Raw genomic sequence first — 19,368 nt, forward strand, 5'->3', positions numbered from 1 at the left:
TTTAAATCTAGGAATACTCATGTTTGTATATTCCCACCCCTAATCATATTGTCTTGCATCGAGGCTTAGCTTTTTCCTTTTGTTATCCTACCTGTTCTCCATTGTATTGTGCACCCTTGCGGAGAGTTTAAAACAAAATGTCATGATACATTCAACTCTAATAATGTTTCATTTAATTTGTTTAATTAGATCTGTTTCAGATATGAGTGCTTTATGAAATGTATAAATATCTGTTTCAGATATAAAGTGCTATACAAATGTGAATATATATATAATAGGTAACATCAAGGCAGAACGAGAACCCAACTACCTTCATCAGAAAGAAACAAAGCGACCAATAACCATGTACGTTAATAGGCTAAAGAACGGCAACTATTAAGTCGCTGATCTATTGAATAAACACTGGCACACTTTATTTACCAAACATATTAAATTGTGAACTTAGTATTGTATTGGACTTCAGGAGGGGAACACAGGAAAAACACAACATAGGTATCTCAAGAAGGCAGATGGGGCTCCAACTCCATAGGCAAGCAACCCATCCAGTAAAAGGTCTGAACAATGACTACACTTTGCAAGATAACAATAAATAAAATGCTAATAATATTAATTAAAATATTAACAGGAACAATAATAATAATACAGGTATCATGAAAAAATATATATACACATTAAGATTCTGAATCCGGCAGTGACGAATTAAAGAGTAACAGGCCCAAAACTGAAAACTTCTAGCTTTTTTCTCAAAATAAGGAGGGGCTAAGCCCTTTCCCTTACCCTACAGGAAAACATTGCGGCTGACAGCCTTCCAGTAAGATGCCAGATCTCTGAGACCTGCAATGTACTGCTCCCTGAGCCTCTGGAGATGGGCCTCCAACTCCCTCCACTTGCGTCTCCTTATTGGGGGAGGATCACCCCGGTCTGCCATCTCCAGCTTCTCCTCAGCAAGCTGCAGCTGGTCTTTCAGGTGGCGAAGAAACATCCACAGTGATGGGTGGCGCACTTGAACTTGAATTTTTTACTTTTTATCCTGTATATTGGTTATGTGAACATAGGGACTAATTTTTCTGTGAAAAAAGAAAAAATCCTCAGAAATGTGGGTACATCGGGCTGTGGGACCATTGGGCTTTGGGAACTTGGGGCCTCATTTTTTAAAAAAATTCAGTGAAAATAAAATCCTTCGAAATGTGGGAACATAGGGCTTCACAAGTCTCGAACCTGCCACCCCATCAACTACAACACACCCATGGCATGGGAGACCAATTCTAACCACTGAGCAAAGAGTCTAGGTTTCCAACTTGGAGCAGTGGTTAACGTCCCCGAATGACATCTGGGAGACCGTGGTTCAATGCCCCCGCTGCAAGCCCATTTCGCTTTGGGTAAAAGCGTCTGCTAAATACCTGTCTTTAACCTTTTAAAGGCCTACGTGCAGGTTAACCGGAAGTTTTGATTAATGGGTACATAAAGCACTCAAAATATGTGTATCATTTATAAAATGTCTCCAAAATAGTCCAGTTTTTGTCGTTTTTGGCAGTAACGGGTGTTTTCTAACACCATTCGGCGATGACGTCGCGTTGGGGAGACGTGGTGGAAGGTAGCCTCAGCCTAGTACTAAAACTATGGCGTCTAAGAGGTGGCAAGAACCACAAATAACATGTATGATGGCCCACAGCAGTATAATTTCGAACCTGTCTACCTGAACTTTTATTTATTTTTACTGTCAGTGAATAGCACCGAGTGAACGTTTTCTTTATATCTAGCGACAGCGATTATGTCGTACTACCCAGGGTGCGATTTGTGAAAAAACCAGAGGGGGGGATAATTTTGAGAAACATTTTAAAATGTTTCAAAATGAAGACGGACCCTGTGTATTTTGGTTGTTAATTATTACGATGTAATGGTGAAAATACTTTGGGTGGGGGGGATAATTTTTATCCCCACCGAGGATAAAAATAATTCAGCAGAGGGTAAGACGTGTAAACCAGAGGGGGGGATAATCCCCACCATCCCCACCGGCAAATCGCACCCTGTACGTACCAGTAAACTTAGTCAGAAGATCTAGAAATAGAAGGCATAATGCTAGCTATGGGCTAACTTAGCCACACGCAATCAGTGCACTTGCAAATGAGTGCCTGCAAGTATAACCGATCGTGGTGACATTATTTAACCATCAATCTACGCAAATACGACCAGACAGATGTACATTGAACACATACACAAAGCACATCGTTCAACCCGGCGGATGCTGACAGACAGCCCACAACAAGCCAAATATCACCACGGCGGGTGTGCTCTCTCTCACTCTCGCACGCCCGTACACAATCACTCCAACTTATCCAACTCCAAGGCTAGGCTGCTTCACTAAGACTACAACTAACCACAAGGCCTTCGTAACCATGCAGTATGCCGAAGCCGGAAAGGACACACGCACACTCGCACACACGCATCTAATGCAAAACAATCCGTTTTATTATCAACATTCAGTCACTGCAAAGATTTAAAGAGTAGCCTCTTACCATAAGTTAGAATGGACCCAAAGTATGTGATTGATACAGTCTGGTTTAGTTTTCGCTTGCTATCCGTTTTTAGCATGACTTCTCAACATTACTTCTTTCTTGTGTTAGGCGCACATGGCTAATTTGCATACAAGCACAGGATTGGCTGGCTCCGCAAGGCAAATAATAGAACATATTTAATTATCTTTCTAGCTGTCTATCTATCTATCAACGCATGTGTCTAGTTTTAATGTGATGTATTTTGTGTATGTCCAGTCAGACTTGTTGTCTCCCTTGTTCTGTCTGGTCTTGTAGGCTATACTGTATCCGTAAAGTGACATAATTAACAGAGCAGCCGAAGAGCCGCATGCAGCTCGAGACCTGCAGGTTTGCCACCCCTGACCTAACCTTTCCTCGCCAAGGCACTGTTTGCGAATGCGCGTCAAATAGCCCGTAGGCCTACATAGACCTATTTGCCATGAAATTTGGCAGTAATGGTGGAAAAAGTAACACATACATATTGGAGAACATAGGAGTCCTATGATAGGACCCTTTTTTAAAAAAAGGGACCTATGTTCCACAGTCTCATACAAAGAGGGGAACATAGGACCCGGGGAACATAGACACGCTCCCCTATTTACTTATCTACCACTGTGTTGGCTATAGTAACTTACGTAAGAAGTAACAGTCAGTAGTAAAGTTATATTTAGGTCTTCGTTTTCTGTTGGAAGAAAATAGATCTACCATACACAAGACAGATTCCTGTCATACTGCAGATTCCACATTAAGCCATATCATGGGGTCTGTTGCATAATGGGAACTTTGTAACCTTCTTTGATCCTATCAATCAATAAGCATTGATTGAATCAATAATAAAAAAGACTGTGAGAGATCACTTATTTATCAAAGATTTAAAATAACTCAATGAATATAAAATTTAGGCTAAGATCTTATTAAATGACCAATTATTTGTTAAACCTTTAAGTGTTACTGAACACCACAAAAATCCCAACTGCGAGTCAGGATTAAACCCATTTTATTATGACAAATGTACAAGATCGGATAAGAAATAACATAGTGACGTTAACGAAACAAATTTATAGGACATACGCAACATCGATGAGCAATCTACAAGGTTCAAAATAACAGACAAGGACGTCTCTCCTCCCAGGTTCGAGATGAGGTAATAGGCAACGCTTTAACACTTCAGTCCTTGGCACCACCTCTCCACTTTCCCCCACCTGTATGTGGCATAGAGGGTAAAACACAACCCACTCCAGGGATCCTTCCCAGCATCTCATAACTCTACACCCCTCACCATCATTTGCTACTGTTTTCTCCAACATAATCTAAAAGTAGATACACAGTCAGACTAATGTCGTGCATTGTGAATAACACGCGACACTTCATTCATTTAGCTTCAGTTAAATTGATTTGGCCACAGCTAGTATAGATATAGATGTATGAAAATCAACAAAGAACAAGATTGGGTTATCCTTTGTGAAGACCATGCCAAGACTAATTTACAAGGATATTCTACTTATTATCCCTCACGAGACAATTCTGTATGTTGTTTTTTTTACTTGCCGTCGATCGCTTATCATGCCTACCAATGCAGTTTCACTGCAAATCAGATATCCTTTGATGTCCCTTTGTAATAATGCAACAGGTTGGGGGGGGGGGGATAAAATCCTAAACAAATCCAAACATGCCAGTTTTCTGATTTGATTACAAAAAAACTGTATAAACATTAAGTTCCTACAAAAGAAAAATAATAAAATCTCATGCAATCTGTAATAATTGCCCAATATATTTGTTTTCTTGTGATTATAAAACACCTCTACATATATTACAGCAAAACCTACAGATATACAGACTGGTTCCGAAACAGTGGATTAACAGGGTTGCTTGACCAAACTACTACTCAGAATTGGATTCTGGGTAATTTGTTTGAAAACATGTCAGATATATATATATTGAACTATTTTATGTTTGTGTGTATGATTGGCTCAGACGGCCTCACCTAAGTCTACCGTTACAGAAGTTTAAAAAGGAAACGTTGAGAGGGATCACACTTCATAGACACTCATGGAAGGCAAAGAGGGATTTCTAAATAAATACACCACTCAGTCAAAGGAGTGTCGAATTTTGGAGCTGGGCATTCAAAGAGGAAAAATAACATGCGGAGAGTGGGTGAACCCACACACAGGAAAGATGCAAAGAGGAGGAGACGGTGATCCAAAAGAGACGACAACAAAGTTCCAGATATACAAAAATACATTATAGTTATCAGATGGGATATAAAAACACAAATGGTAAAAATAACGGATATATTACGACCCAACCCCCCAAAGGCAAAGCAAAAACACTCAAACAGGAAACGATGAAAACATCATCCACTGTTTCACAACAGTGGATGAGCTCCAAATAAAGTCCCAATGGGAGTGACTTTATCCACGCACAACATTCCCTTTACAGATTCTATGACACGTCTAAATATGGGAATTGCACCGCTCCTCAATGACAGCACAGAAATGTAAAAATAATTATATATGTATACAATGTACAAAGTCTAAACTAAGCACTTTTGGAGGAGGGAGCAGGGTAATGGGGTGGAGGCAGGGAGACAAGTTCTACACTAATAATTGGTCCTTTATATACATTCAACCCTTCCTGCACAGACAGGCAGGCTTTGAATAGGTATATGAATGGTACCGCAACACGACAGAACAAATGAGCAAGTTGTTGGAAGCACGTCCGATTCGCACTGTCGATCTTGGTATTGTTGGTGGTCCTATGTTGTCTTCTGCACGTGGGACAACTTAAGACAACACCGTGCCTCAACTGCCATCTAGTGGTGGTCTAAGGCCAACAGACATCAGCCGTGGTACCCAAGAGTCCTTTGGGTGTTCGAGCCAACTTATCCAGCATACAGATAGAATAGAATGAGAAACAGTACTAGTACGTACTAACAGATAATGGAGAACAAAAACAATGCCAAGAGTTTATATTTTTAGTTGGCGGAAAGATCTAGATTTAAATGGCTAAATGTTTGTAGAAAGGAAAAGAAAACTAAAATTTGTACGTAAAACCAGATCATTATTGGAATGCGGTTGACTTTAAAACCATATCATCATATCCAAAGATTAAAAAAACGGATGGAGTATTCTTTGTTGACGAGTCAACGTCACGTCTTCACCTCCATGATCATCCATTTCGTAGCGGAGTAGCGTGCACCCTGAACTTCCTACTCCTGGGCATGCAGAGGACTACAGACCCCTGGACCACTGGCAACGTAACAAACATGAGATCACAATGAGAACACAACCAATGGCAGCAAGAGAAGAGGACTGGCTTGTTTTTGTCATTTCTTGTTGCGATAGTGAGTGGCGCAAAATATAGCCAAACTATTTAGGTCACACGACTCGACTGTTGGGACACTGAGGTAAAGCAGTGCTTGGCTTGGGTTGGGAGGGGGGGACAGTTTTGAATCCCATACGGAGAGGAGTGGACCGACGGGGGGGGGGGCACAGTGCTCCTCGGACAGAGGAACGTCGTTCATAAAGTTAAGCAATATAAAAATACAATACCACAAAAAAAATGAAAAGTACATCTTTCCCCCCAACCCCTCTACGTTTCCTTCCTTCTCTACTCTTGATTTACAAGTCCTCGCTATTGCAAACGTAGTCCACCAGGTCCGTGACCCCCAACAGGTCGTCCTCGTCCTCTTCCGGTGGCGCCATCTCCTGGGGGGCCAGGCCGTTGGGCGCCGCGGTGGCCGCCGCCATGGTCTTGGGCTCCAGGGGACCCAGACCCTCAAGGCCCTTCACGGGGCCCGGTCCGTTAGCGGCCAGGCTGTAGTCTGACGAGGGGGCGGTGGTGAGGGGCCCCTTCGTCGCTGCTCCGCCCGCCTCCTTCTCCGTCGCCTTCTTCTCCCCCCCAACCCCCGCTGACTCCTCCTCTTCGTCTGAGTCGTCCGAGGCGATGCGGTTTACGCGCTTGCGGACCGGGCGGTCTTCCTCCGAAGATCCCGAGTCGTCAGAGTCACCGTCAGAGTCGTCCGATGTCCGCCGCCGTTTGACCGCCAGTCGCCTGCGCTTGAGGGAGCGGGCGGCTGGGGACTCGGCTCGCCGCTTGCCCTTCCCCTTCCCCTTCTTCTTTTCCTCCTCCGAGTCGCTCGCTGTAGAGGCAAGGCAGCGCCGTTAGGACTCAGGTTCTCCTATTAGCGGGCCTATTTGCACCCTGGTATTCACACCGGAGACATTTAAATCCATGCATACTAGTACTACTACAATACATTTAAAAGTAGTATCCGCGCTTAGGGAGTGACTGACCGTCGCTGTCCGAGCTGGTCACCGGCCGGCGGGACTTCATCTTGTCCCGGTTGGTGCTGGCCTTGGAGCCGTCCGACTCGGACGTCTCACGGTAGTTCACCTTCCTCTTGAGGCTGCGGCGCGACCTCCGCATGCTTACGTCCAGGTCGCTGTCGCTGTACTCGCTGGAGCCCGCCGTCGCTACGACAACAAACAAAACCTCCATAAGACTATATGTTTACCAATCCCAATATTTAAAATAAAAAACTACTAATAGTAACATCTTCCATGGGTCATCTTAGAATGTTTGTGTGCGTATAATATTCCTTGCAGGGCCCATCATCACGTTGCATTCATTAAGGCCAAGACATTTAAAATACCGTCCTTAAAATGTAGCATTTCATCAACCGAATCACATAATTTTAAGCAGAAACTGTAGGAAAGTTACAGTCACCACTGATTCAATAGAAATACTATAATTTCACAATATGGTTTGCAAACTTGGTACCAAAATGTCTCAACCATTAAACAATTTTATCCAAATCTTACAGTAGCGCGTGGAACCCACAACCTTTTGACTGAGAAATCAACCCCCTACGCACGAGACTATGACGTTGCGATAAGATACAAATCAGATTTTTTTTTAATCATAAACACATGCGTACCGATTTCCTCCTCTTCATCCTCATCGCTCTCTTCCTCCTCGTCGTCCGAGTAGCCGCGGGGCCGGCGGCGGCGCCGGGCACTGCGTCTCTGCTTGGGGACCTTCCGGGGCCGGGCCACCTTGCGGCACCCGCCCCCGCTGGCAAAGTCACTGTCGTGGGAGTCGGCGGCCTCGCTCTCGCCCTCCTGGTCCGTCACCACAAACTCCTCCTCCTCAGAGCTAAGGCAACGGGACGCCGCCGGGTTACTGGGGCGGGCACACTGATGCTCATTCTTTTTTTACTATTGTATACTGTACTTATGCCTTCTTAGACATTTGCTCTACTTAACATTATCATAATGCTATAATATCAAGGACACACAGCACTCGAGTTGAGGGGGGATGAGGGGGGATGGCATCCCCCTTTGGAATTAAAATGATCAAAATCATCCCCCTTCTGAAACAGCCATCCCCCCTTCCCATCCCCTGTTATTTTATCAATTAATGTGGAAATATTACCGCTATTTCATTATCGCGGTTTCCTTTTTCAATTCGGCGCAACGTTACTTTTCTCAGGGACAGATTTGACAGCGACACTGCATTCTCGGGCAGTATGTTATTGCGCCTGCGTACTTGCGCAATAGTGCCTTCACGAGCTCTCATTCCACACCGTACGAGACAGACACTGGTAGCGTGAAGCTGTCTCTGCATCTCAGACATCGCTTCCGCAGACAACTCTGTCCCCTTTTCTCCCTTTCATTCCAACCCGTGAGCAATGCTAGTCTCCCTTCTCTGCCGAATGCATTTTTGAAAAAAAAAATAAGAATCAGTTTTTAAAATCGTTGAAAGTGATGCATGCCTCGAATCGTGTGATGCATCCGATGAGCTGCGTTTTGGGTGATAAAATATATAATATAATAATAATACTACTACTAATAATGATAATTATCACACTGTTGGTCGCCCACCATATGCGCTGTTATCAGCACAAATGATCTGTCCCTAAAAGTTAAAATCAACCATTCCCCCTGGGTTTTTTTTACAACTCGACCGCTGAGGACACACAATGTGGTCATAAAGTTTAAGCACTCCGGAGCATTCCTGATCTAAAAACACAATACTTTTGGTCTAGTTATTAAAAGCGTGGTGTATGTATGTTTTGCCCTCACAGTTGAACAGATATTGAGAGCACACTTTTCAATTATGTTAAAACCAAAAATGCATCAGTTTGGTATGCACTGCAGGTGTGTACGAGTGCTTTTTTGTGTGTGTGCACTGCGCATGTGCGTGCGTGTGTGCGTGTGCAGCGTGAACGCTCCTGGCTCGTACCTGTCGCTGAGGCGGAACTCGTCCTCGCTCTCCTCCTCGTCCACTGTGCTGTCGCTGTCCAGGTCGTTGAGGCGCCGGCGCTTTTTCCTGCGCTGGCCCGTGGTGGGCGGCGGCGGCGGCTGGCCGTTCTCCTGGCCCTCCCCCGCCTGCAGGATGGTGGATATGTCCTTCCCTCGGCTGTGGCCCGTTATGTTGGCCATGTCCTTGCCCCGGCCGGCCCCTGTGAGCAAGTGGGGTAGAAGGGGGTTGTGAGTTGTGAAGCAGGTTGAGGTGGGTGATCTCGCAAAACAGACAAATGAATAAATACTCTAGGATCCATAGTGAACGGAGCTTTACACTTTATTTTTGCTTCACGTTCATTTTTCGACCAATTAAGATGCAGGAGGTGGGGATCTGTAAGCGCCTAATTGGCTATTAACAGTAACACAAGTTCAGCAGCACAAGTCCAAAGTCTTGTGTAACTCCGCCCCTTTCAAATTTTGGTTCCAGGCCAAGGCTCTGTGCCATCTCCCCCTAGATGGCTATAACATAGTGGGACCGCTGGATCCCAGATTAGGTTGATGGTAATAAGGGGATTTTTGGTAGTGAACACTGGCATATTTAGCTCTTCCTACCTCCGCCCTCGGCTTCTTTGAGGTCCTCTTCGATTGCCTCCTCGATGGCCTCATCAAACTCGTCAAACCTGTGAAGAGAATAATAAAGACATTAAAAAAGATACTGGGTTCATTTTTGTTCAACACCGTTACACTATTGCATAGTACCTGCTTACTGTATCGTAACTTTATCAGGAAAAAGTTTTTCCTGATGTACGTGTTTCAATGCACCTTATTATACATTATATATTGTGGAAATGAATAAACCTGATGCCCTAATTTTATTTCTCCTTGCGCCCAAAAAATGTTATATTTTTGTCGTGGCAGAATTCTGAAATATCCAACATTGGTAACTAAACAGATTTTGTACGTTAAGGGCGTAAATTATGTGCATAAACCTTTTAAAATAACATTTAAAATGTGGTTTTGATCATGATAACAAATTTGTTAAATCACCTGTAGCTTATGGATTTCTTGGCCCGCGTCGACCTACGACCCCAGCTCTTGCTTCGCTTCACCTCTTTCTTCTCCTTGATAATTGGCTCTTCCTTGACTTCCTCCACCTCAGCCTTGGAAGACAAAGAGAAAGGTTACAGTCAAGTGTGGCAAGAATAACAACTTGAGCGTATTTGGAAGGTACAACCGCTTGGAGTACTTACAGAAGGCGTGATTATGTTTTCCACACTGATTCCAACGTACACCAAACGCTCTTTCCTACAAAAACATCAGATGTTGTAGTCAAATACATTCTTATTGTGATTCTTTGACCTCAATTCCACCCACATGCTATAATAGCAACAGAGATTTGGCAGGGCCTCACCTTCTTTCTGCACGTTCCTTCTTTTTCAATGCAGTGTCAAGGTTCAACAGCTGCTCTTCTAGTTTGTCGCAGAGCTGCTTCTGCAAGGTGGAGGGACCCCAGAGGGTTAGGTCTTTCAGATGTACCTTGCCAGGCTACAATTATTTTCATTGTTGTCAAATCTAGATTTATTTTTAATGCATTAATAATTGATCATGTGGTCACTGACATATCTAAAGACCAAAGAAAAAAAATGCAAGTTATGAAATATTTTTTCATTCGCCTAAACACAAAGAAAATACCATTTCATAACATGTATCTGACTTAATCTATTATATCTGAAAAATAACTAATATTTGCATTTCTCAAACAAAATATTTGCCGGTTTGGAAAGGGGGGGGGGGGGGGGCAATATTTGCCATTTTCTTTTAAAAAGGACTATATTTCCTTTTGACCAAGAAGTGGATCGAGTCATCCCCAACACTACACTATAGTCGACCCATCGCAAACACTGTGTCTCCATCTACGTACGTGTTGGCAGGGGGGGCAGAACCACTCGCCATCAGGGATGATCATGAGAGGGGGGCGCAGGCACGCCGTGTGGTAGCCGTTGTCGCAGGAGTCGCACAGCAGGATCTGGGAGGGAAATGGTAGGCAGTGGTGAGTGGAAGGCTACCGATAAGCGGGAGGATGTACGTTCAATGAACAACCAAATCTAAACACCAAAATAAAAAAAATCCCACGTTGACCATAACGGCTTAAAACCTTAGTAACTATTGAGGTCAGTGGAATCTAAACGAGGAAATGTGTTGACAAACTCAAATAAGTTTTATTATCCATCAATTTCAGTATGGGTGTTACTAGTGAGAGGGAGAGCGGCTGGACCCACCAGCTCAGGGTGGTTGGGCAAGCCACATTGCTTGCAGGGGTCATCGTTGGGCGGGAGGTCGTCATCGGAGGAGGTGGAGGAGTCGGAGCTCCGTCTCTCCCGGTTGCCTCTCCTTCTTTTCTTGCCCCGCTCAACCTTGTAGTCTTCGTCGCTGTCTTCTTGCTCCGCCTCCGTCTCCTCTTCCTCGCTGGATGCCTCACCACTGCCCTTGGAACTGTCGTCATCCCCGGAGCCTTTCTTTTTGCGCCGCGCCCGTGACCACTGGATCTTTCGACGCTTTCTCCCCTGGAAAAAAAACAAGTACGCCCATTTTAAATCATTTGTTTCCACACTCCCCAGAGAGCATATTGTATATTACATACAGAGTGAGCTTCTACAGGCAGTTTTCTAGGATGCTTTGAGTAAGAGTTAACTTACTTTTGATTTTGACTGGCCCTCTTGGTCAACCTTCTTCTCTTTTGGTTTACTACCAACCAGCTTCCCCTCCTCATCTTCTTCCTCTTCCTCTTCTCCCCCCTCTTTCTCCTTATCTCCAAGCTTCTCAGGCGAGGGTTCGGTGTGCCGTCTCTCCACCACCTTCTCAGTTGGTCTGGAGATCCGGGCTGACCGTCGTAGGGACCGCCTCATGTTGCTGTCGGACTCGGAATCAGCCGGTTTCTCCTCAATCTGGTGTTTGACCCGTCTACGAGGCTTGGCCTTCGTCCGTGCGCCCCCTCGTCTGACCTTTTGCAGCGGTTCGCTGTCCGAGTCTTCTTTCTGCTTTGTGGATTCCTCTTCCTCATTGGCCATGCGGGGGTCGCTGTCCAACGCTTTGGAGCCGTCCGGTCGATCAACCTTGCTGGTAGTTGTGACATCTTCATCAGGCTTCTCTGTAGCAGCGCTCTTTTTGCTCTCCTTGTCTCGACTGTCATTTTCAGGCTTGATTTTATCCACATCCTGGTCCATCTCCTGGCTGGCAGCCTCATCACTCTCCTTGGCAAAAGCCTTTTCACCCTTCTTGCTAGCAGCCTGATCACTCTTTTTGCTAACCGTCTGGGCACTCACCTTGGAAGAGATCTTCTCACTCTCCTTGGCAAAAGCCTTCTCACTCTCCTTGGTAACAACCTTCTCACTCTCCTTGGTAACAACCTTCTCACTCTCCTTGGTAACAACCTTTTCACTCTCCTTGGTAACAAACTTTTCACTCTCCTTGCTGGAAGCCTTGTCAGTTTTCTTCTTGGCAGTCGGCTCACTCTCCTTGGAGGAAGCCTTGTCGCTCTCTTTGCTAGCTTCCTTGTCGCTCTCTTTGCCAGCCGCCTTGTCATTTTTCTTTCTAGTAGACTGGTCACTCTCCTTGGCCACAGCCTTCTCACTCTCTTTGACAACAGCCTTCTCACTCTCCTTGACAACAGCCTTCTCACTGGCCTTGCTAGCGTCCTTGTCACTCTCTTTGCTAGCTACCTTGTCACTCTCCTTGGCAGAAGCTTTTTCACCCCCCTTGCTTGCTGCCTTGTCACTCTCATTGCTAGCGATTTTATCAAAGTCCTCGCTAGCTGCCTTCTCACTCTCTTTGGCGGAGGCATTCACACTCTCCTTGCTAGCTGCCATCTGACTATTTTTGGTGGAAACCTTTTCATCCCCCTTGCTAGCATTGTGGTCACTCTCCTTGGTAACAGTTTTCTCACTCTCCTTGGCAACAGCCTTCTCACTCTCCTTGGCAACAGCCTTCTCACTCTCCTTGGCAACAGCCTTCTCACTCTCCTTGGCAACAGCCTTCACACAGTCTTTGGTGGAGACACTCTGACTGTCCTTGCTAGAAGCCTTCTCTCTCTCCTTGCTCGTTAGCTTGTCACTCTCCTTGCTAGCTTTCATCTCACTCTTTTTAACGGAAGCCTTGTCGCCCTTGCTAGCTGCCTTCTCACTCTCTTTGCTTTCCACCTTATCACATCCCTTACTAGTCCCCTTGTCACTCTCCTTGCCAGCTACCTTGTCACTCTCCTTTCTAACTACCATCTTACCCTTTTCGGCGGATGCCTTTTCACCCCCCTTGCTAGCTACATTCTCACTCTCCTTGCTTGCCACTTTGTCACTCTCCTTAGGAGTCGCCTCGTCACTCTCCTTGGGAGTCGCCTCGTCACTCTCCTTGGGAGTCGCCTCGTCACTCTCCTTGGGAGTCGCCTCGTCACTCTCCTTGGGAGTCGCCTCGTCACTCTCCTTGGGAGTCGCCTCGTCACTCTCCTTGGGAGTCGCCTCGTCACTCTCCTTGGGAGTCGGCTCGTCACTGTCCTTGGGAGTCGCCTCGTCACTCTCCTTGGGAGTCGCCTCGTCACTCTCCTTGGGAGTCGCCTTGTCACTCTCCTTGGGAGTCGCCTTGTCACTCTCCTTACTAACTGCCTTCCCACTCTCTTTGGCAGAAGCCTTGTGAATCTCCTTGCTAGCCACCTTCTCGCTCTCCCTACTAACCAACATGTCGCTTTCCTTGCTACCCGCCTTGTCAGCCCCCTTGCTGGACGCCTTCTCACTCTCCTTGCTGGACGCCTTCTCACTCTCCTTGCTGAACGCCTTCTCACTCTCCTTGCTGGACGCCTTCTCACTCTCCTTGCTGGACGCCTTCTCACTCTCCTTGCTGGACACCTTCTCACCCTCATGAGGGGGATTACAAGTAGACAAGGATTTGTCAACTTTAGACGGTTGGTCCGGCATCGATTCATGTTTATCTGCAGACGGTGTCCGATTTTTTTCAGAATGCTTGGATATCATTTTATTTTCTGGCGTATTTAATGGTTTCTTGATGTCTTGATCAGCCTTCTTCATTTTTATTTCAGTTTGGCTTCCCTCTTTCGCCTTAATTGGAGCACTTGTCTCTGACTTTGATACATCAACAGCCTTGGAATCTACCTCCATTGGCTTTGATACATCAACACAAGCCTTGTTATCTACCTTCATTGGCTTTGACCCATCATCACCAGCCTTGGAATCTACCTCCATTGGCTTTGATGCATCATCACTAGCTTCCAAATCTACCTCCTTTGACTTTGAAATGCCATCACGGGTCTCTGCGCCATCATTTAGCTTTTTTTTTTGAGACTTGGTTTCTTTTTTTCGGTCCTCCTCAGGTACAGTGTCTTTCTTTTCTTGGACACTAGCTTTCTCAGATGTTGTTACTGCAGTTTTTGCAGTAGTGGTTAAGTAGTGGTTTTCTGCATCATGTGATTTGTCTGTCTTAATGTCAACACTGGCAGCATTTTTTGAGTCCATCTTCAGCGTATCCTCGTCTTTCGAGATAATATTTTCTTTAGAATTGTTAGGGCCGCTGGAACAGACTGCAAATGATGACTCCGTTTTATGATTCACGTCGGTTTCTGTATTTACAACCATTTTACCTACTGGTACATCGACTGATTTAGAATGGTCTGTATTGCTAAGCTCTATGTGGTCAGATGACTTTGAAAGTGTGACATTTAAATCCTTAGATGGAGCTGGAGGCCCTTCTGTTAGAGGCAAGGAAGACTTAATTCCTTGCCTCAGACTCAACTGACTTGATGAGCCTTGCTGCTCTGTGGATGTATTGTCTAGAGTAGAGCCTTTCCTTTTCTCTCCAAGTCTAACGTCCTCTGCTGATGTCACCTCTTTGTTTCTGTCCTCAATGATTTTACTAACACTTAAACTTTGTGCCAGCTGTTGCTCTTTGCTACTGGATTCACACTGTAAATCTTTGTTGACAGTGAGATTGGCGTTTCCATTCACATGATCCTTTTCGCCCAATTTCTCTCCTGATGTCCCTACCACCTTTGCAGCATCTTTGAAATTGGTAATGGGTGGGCATTGAATGATAATATTAGTCCCACTGTTTTTGTCAAAATCCTCGCTAAGTTTCATCCCTCTTTTTTTCAGAGGGATTTTGGCCTGCTGGTCATTCTTGAGTGACCGCTGGTGTTCTTCAATGGCATTTCTTCGGATCTGGTCGCCTGGTTCAGATTTTGGTTTAGTACATACAACCTCAGAAAATGGAACAGGTTCCTTGATTTTATTCTCTGTTACCTCCATGGGCTCTTCTTTGATAGCCTGTTCATTTACAATGACTCTGCTGTTTGAAATGGCTTTGTCTGATTGGTCGACAGGTTCTGATTCATTTTTGCAATGGCCATTTAGGGGGGATTTGGCCTCAGGTACTTCAGATTTTGTGTCGTCTTTCTGCAGCTGTGTTTCACTGCTCTCAGTTTTTATTGAGATGGTGCTCGATGGGTCTTTGGCGTCTTCCTCATCAGTTGTTACGTCCTCAGACTTTTTTAATCCATCTGAAATTATTTAAAAGACAGATAATGCAAATAAACACGCATACACGGATATACTTATTTAACCTTCAAGCTGTATTGACAAATTCACACCTATAGTTGGTTTAATTTGGTCCTAACCAGTGACTCATTTGTAAAATGCTGTTCATTTCCCCTAAAAGGCTTCCAAAATGTGCAAACCCGACGTTTGAGCAATCTACGTTGTAATTTGTTTGGGAAGTTTGTTGTGGTGTCACTGTCTTCCAGAAAGCGTGGATACATATATCGAAATCCCTCTTTCAATAAAAAAAACAATGTGACTAAAATGGAAACATATCAAATGCATTATCTGTGTGGGTAAAGAGGTACAGTTGTCACCATTCTCTGGACGTTTATTGCATGTGCATATTATGAACAGCACATTGAACGTGATTGAACACAACAGAGTTCAAGTTTGAGTGCTCCGACCAACCTTAACTAACTGAAGTATCAGTGTAACACCTCCGATGTAAAAGCACCCCAAATCTAAGGAGTTAGATTTTGGGGTGTGTTAAACATTTAGAGGTTTTTGTTGTTTAAAAAAAACAAATACAGAACATGACAAAAGAATGACGAAAACTAGAAAATTAAAACACTAAATGAGAGAAAAAACAAATACAGAACATGACAAAAGAATGACGAAAATTAGAAAATTAAACACTAAATGAGAGCGTTACTGAATGGCACTGTATGACTATTCCAAAACTTACCATCGTTTTTCTCCCCTCCTTCTGCAGCACTAGCCTCTTTCTCTTTGGCCAACAGTTCAGGGTCAATCTGGGTCTTCAGTAAAGCTACAACCTGGGCCAGGTCATGTCTGGTTCTGTGAATTAACCAATCACAAAGCATTAGTGAACAGCTGGCTTTGAGAGTGCATAGAACATGTAAACCATAATCCTAAACTGAGGAACAACACAATGTCTGTTGTAATATTGCAATTACGGTTTTTGATGGACTCATATTGGTGATCTTTGAGACAATGGAGCACGTCAAACTAAATACCAAGAAATGAAATGTGATTAGCAAATCACATCACTCTGCTCTTATTACACCAATCAGGAAAGGAAATTGCAAAAGCTTTGTCTGGCATGCTGCTTGTAAATTAAATGGTGTTGTACAGCAATGGGAGGATGAAACATCAACATTGCTTAAAATCATTGGGGGGGAAAAGCATGTTTCTATCTACCTAACAATACACTTCCAAGAGGACCCGTCCAGGTCGTCCTGCTCCTCCAGATAGACGCGCACGTTGTTTTCTTGGTCCAGTTGGTACCAGTACATCTGGCCGTCCTTGTCTCGACCAATTGGCTGCAGACGCATTTTATCTGGATCCTCATCATTGATGACGGTCTTGAACTTAACATTGTCATCAAATTGGCATTCACACAAATACTGTGGGAAAAATACAAAAAAGTAGGTTTAGTCTGATGGGAAATCTTGGCGATTAATACTGTGAAATAACTGGACTGTACTGAAGCTAAAAAAGTCCCATTTACATATACATTTATAAAATGATATGTACATAACAACTCAAAGGGATAAATGTCAAAGCTGCAGCAGTATTAAATACAACATTGAAATATTAGAACAAATGCCAGCAGGACATAGCCTTGTCACAGATTACCTTATGAGTAGTATTTGTCATAGGATCTTGCAAATCTGTGGTTGATTTTTTGCATTTTTTCAAATTTGTTAGTTTGAATGGAGAATCTATACGCCTCACTCACTTTAAGAATTGCTGTCTTGCACTCCACAGACATGTCTTTGTATCCGTTTTCCTCAAGCTCCCATGCCCATGTAGTGTTGATATCCTGACACAACTGTAAGACACACAGTAGTTAGAGTACATTTAATTAACATAACGTTGAAAAACGTTAAAAAAAAATAAGAAATCAGGATTAAATTAAAGCATTGACCAAACAAAGATGTCTGGACAATCGACCGGAGAAATGTCACTTCAATTTGAAACAAAAAACAAATAAACCAACAATTTTAAACTGAAAATACACTTCAGATAGAATGTATTATGAAGTAGGCGTAACAATTTGAATACATTGTCATGACAATCAAATGCATTGCCTTGGAATGCAGTAACAAATAAGCCTATTAACCATCCTAATCTTAAAATTGAGCAAACAGACTTGCTAGTTCAGATTCAGCGGCACGCAAACCAATTGCTTACCTTTACAAGATGCTTCTCCCATCGTTCAGCTGACACCGACTTGCCGATCTTCCTCAGCAGTTTCATGTGAAGGTCCACCAGAAGCTTAGGAACTGTTGGATTTGCATTGGAGAAAAATAAGTTATGTCTCCTGTGCATTTATGGTGACATAGGGAATCACCAATAGGATGGGAAACGAGCCCTCATATTGTTTAGTTATTAACGTATTCACATTTTGTTAACCTTATTTTCATTTGGTTATAGTCTTACGTTATTAGCTTAATATTATTAACTAAACATGATAAATTTAACATTATTAAGCACACAATAACAACCGCTGGTTTCCTTTTAAACAAAATGTACAAAAACAATTAGGAAATCATTACTTTATCTTCAGGTGCAATTTCTTTCGTTTTAATGTGAGAATTAAACATTTTACATGATATAGGAAACATGATTTGTTAAATGACTAATTGTTAGTCTTGTAAAACCATACTTTGATATATTAAAAGTATTCCTATTTTATATAATTGTTTTAGTTTTATAATGAACAAGGCATTTAAAACGCCTTCGCTTGAACAGGCTATATTCTTAAAGAAGTGGAAGTTTCTGAGAACGTAAATTGTCAGGGCTCTGTATCGTATTCCTTAAGATGGCCTCCGAGAATAGCGCTTTGGAAAACAGAGAACCACAAAATCGATTTATTTTTAAAAACCCAGCAGTGCTGCTGAACACACGTGGAAGTGGGATACACTCCGCCAATTAGTTTGAAAGGACTTGCTTGCTGCGCGAAGCGTAATTACAAAATAATCAGGAAGTCTGGGGTTCCGAGTACGCATGCGCGACCACGAAATGCCAAAATATTGTAACTGTAAATAAAGTGCTTAATTGCTTGCACAACGCATGCAATGTGGAGGATTTCGACAGATCACTAAGAACCACAATTGCAACAAAATCCACAAGGGCACATTTCGTCCGCACCATCCCCACTCCACTATAGATCGCACATTTCTTTCTCGCTGTATCACAACCAGTTCGAGAGCAGATAAAGGCTGCCTGTAAAACAACATGCATTTAAAGCTCCTAACTGCACGAAAAACGCACATGAATTAGCAGCTAAACTGTTAATTATTACACAACGGGCATCCCCCTCGAATATTCTTTCGATTAAAAGATGTTCGGCACGATTACATCCAATTTAAACACACAACCATGTCAGAAACCACACAATAACACAACTGGCTAGCGCTTAGCCCGCTAGCACGATAGCAACATCGTTCATGCAATGGTGTGTAGACTCTCATCCCCCATAGCACTTTAGTTCTCCGCCTGCTCTACCTGAGGACGTGTCCTGGAGATATCGCTCCAGCTGCGTGAAGGTGAGCTCCGGTAAATCCAGCAAGGCGCCGTACCGCTCCAGAAAGGAGCATATCACGGCGTAACTTGGGCTTAAACCGGGGAGAGGGCTCGACGTTGCCGCCGAAGCAGCCATCTTTTCCACCGGAGGAGCAAGACGCCGAGCTCATAGGACCACTGGCTGCTGCCCACAATACAACGCGTCGGACGGAATAGTGGCCCAGAGGTCTTTGCGGTGAAATGTGCGAATGTAAACAAACGAGTATGCGCGGGGAAAGATCATCCTCGTTAGTGTTAATTTGCGCTGTCTTTTTGTCGTGCGTCTCGCAGGAATTCCGGTGTGTGTGCGTGTTTGTGTGTGTGTGGGATGGTTCTACTCTCAGGAGAACATGATTAAAATTAGGAATCTAGTGTACACATTTTGTCTACTTTCGAAACACACAATACTTTTATGATCAATTCACGTGTTTGTTTGTTTGTTTGTTCGTTTGAACAATA

At 43.8% G+C, this 19,368-nt stretch overlaps 1 protein-coding gene across 1 annotated transcript; it reads right to left on the reverse strand.

Annotated features, from left to right (window-relative positions):
- Positions 1-3,514: 3,514 nt before the first annotated feature.
- rsf1b.1 (remodeling and spacing factor 1b, tandem duplicate 1) lies at positions 3,515-19,155 on the reverse strand. Its single transcript, XM_079738701.1, has 16 exons — positions 18,853-19,155; positions 17,536-17,627; positions 17,081-17,173; positions 16,540-16,745; positions 16,064-16,176; positions 11,479-15,338; positions 11,062-11,346; positions 10,704-10,808; positions 10,194-10,273; positions 10,033-10,087; positions 9,830-9,942; positions 9,395-9,462; positions 8,781-9,000; positions 7,474-7,691; positions 6,830-7,009; positions 3,515-6,675 (listed from the first exon to the last, which is right to left on the reverse strand). The coding sequence occupies exons 1-16, from the start codon at positions 19,004-19,006 to the stop codon at positions 6,155-6,157; spliced, it is 6,363 nt and encodes a 2,120-aa protein (XP_079594827.1). The 5' UTR covers positions 19,007-19,155; the 3' UTR covers positions 3,515-6,154.
- Positions 19,156-19,368: the final 213 nt, after the last annotated feature.

Source organism: Pollachius pollachius (genome assembly GCF_949987615.1).
Source record: "Pollachius pollachius genome assembly, chromosome: 6".
Taxonomy (NCBI): domain Eukaryota; kingdom Metazoa; phylum Chordata; class Actinopteri; order Gadiformes; family Gadidae; genus Pollachius; species Pollachius pollachius.

Bases quoted from the DNA above. Each gene is read 5' to 3' on its own strand.
- rsf1b.1 (XM_079738701.1), bottom strand. From the start codon at position 19,006: ATGGCTGCTTCGGCGGCAACGTCGAGCCCTCTCCCCGGTTTAAGCCCA. The intron at 17,174-17,535 runs GTAAGCAATTGG...TGTGTCTTACAG, and splicing joins GGGAGAAGCATCTTGTAAAG to TTGTGTCAGGATATCAACAC. The intron at 10,809-11,061 runs GTGGGTCCAGCC...TTTCCCTCCCAG, and splicing joins TGCCCAACCACCCTGAGCTG to ATCCTGCTGTGCGACTCCTG.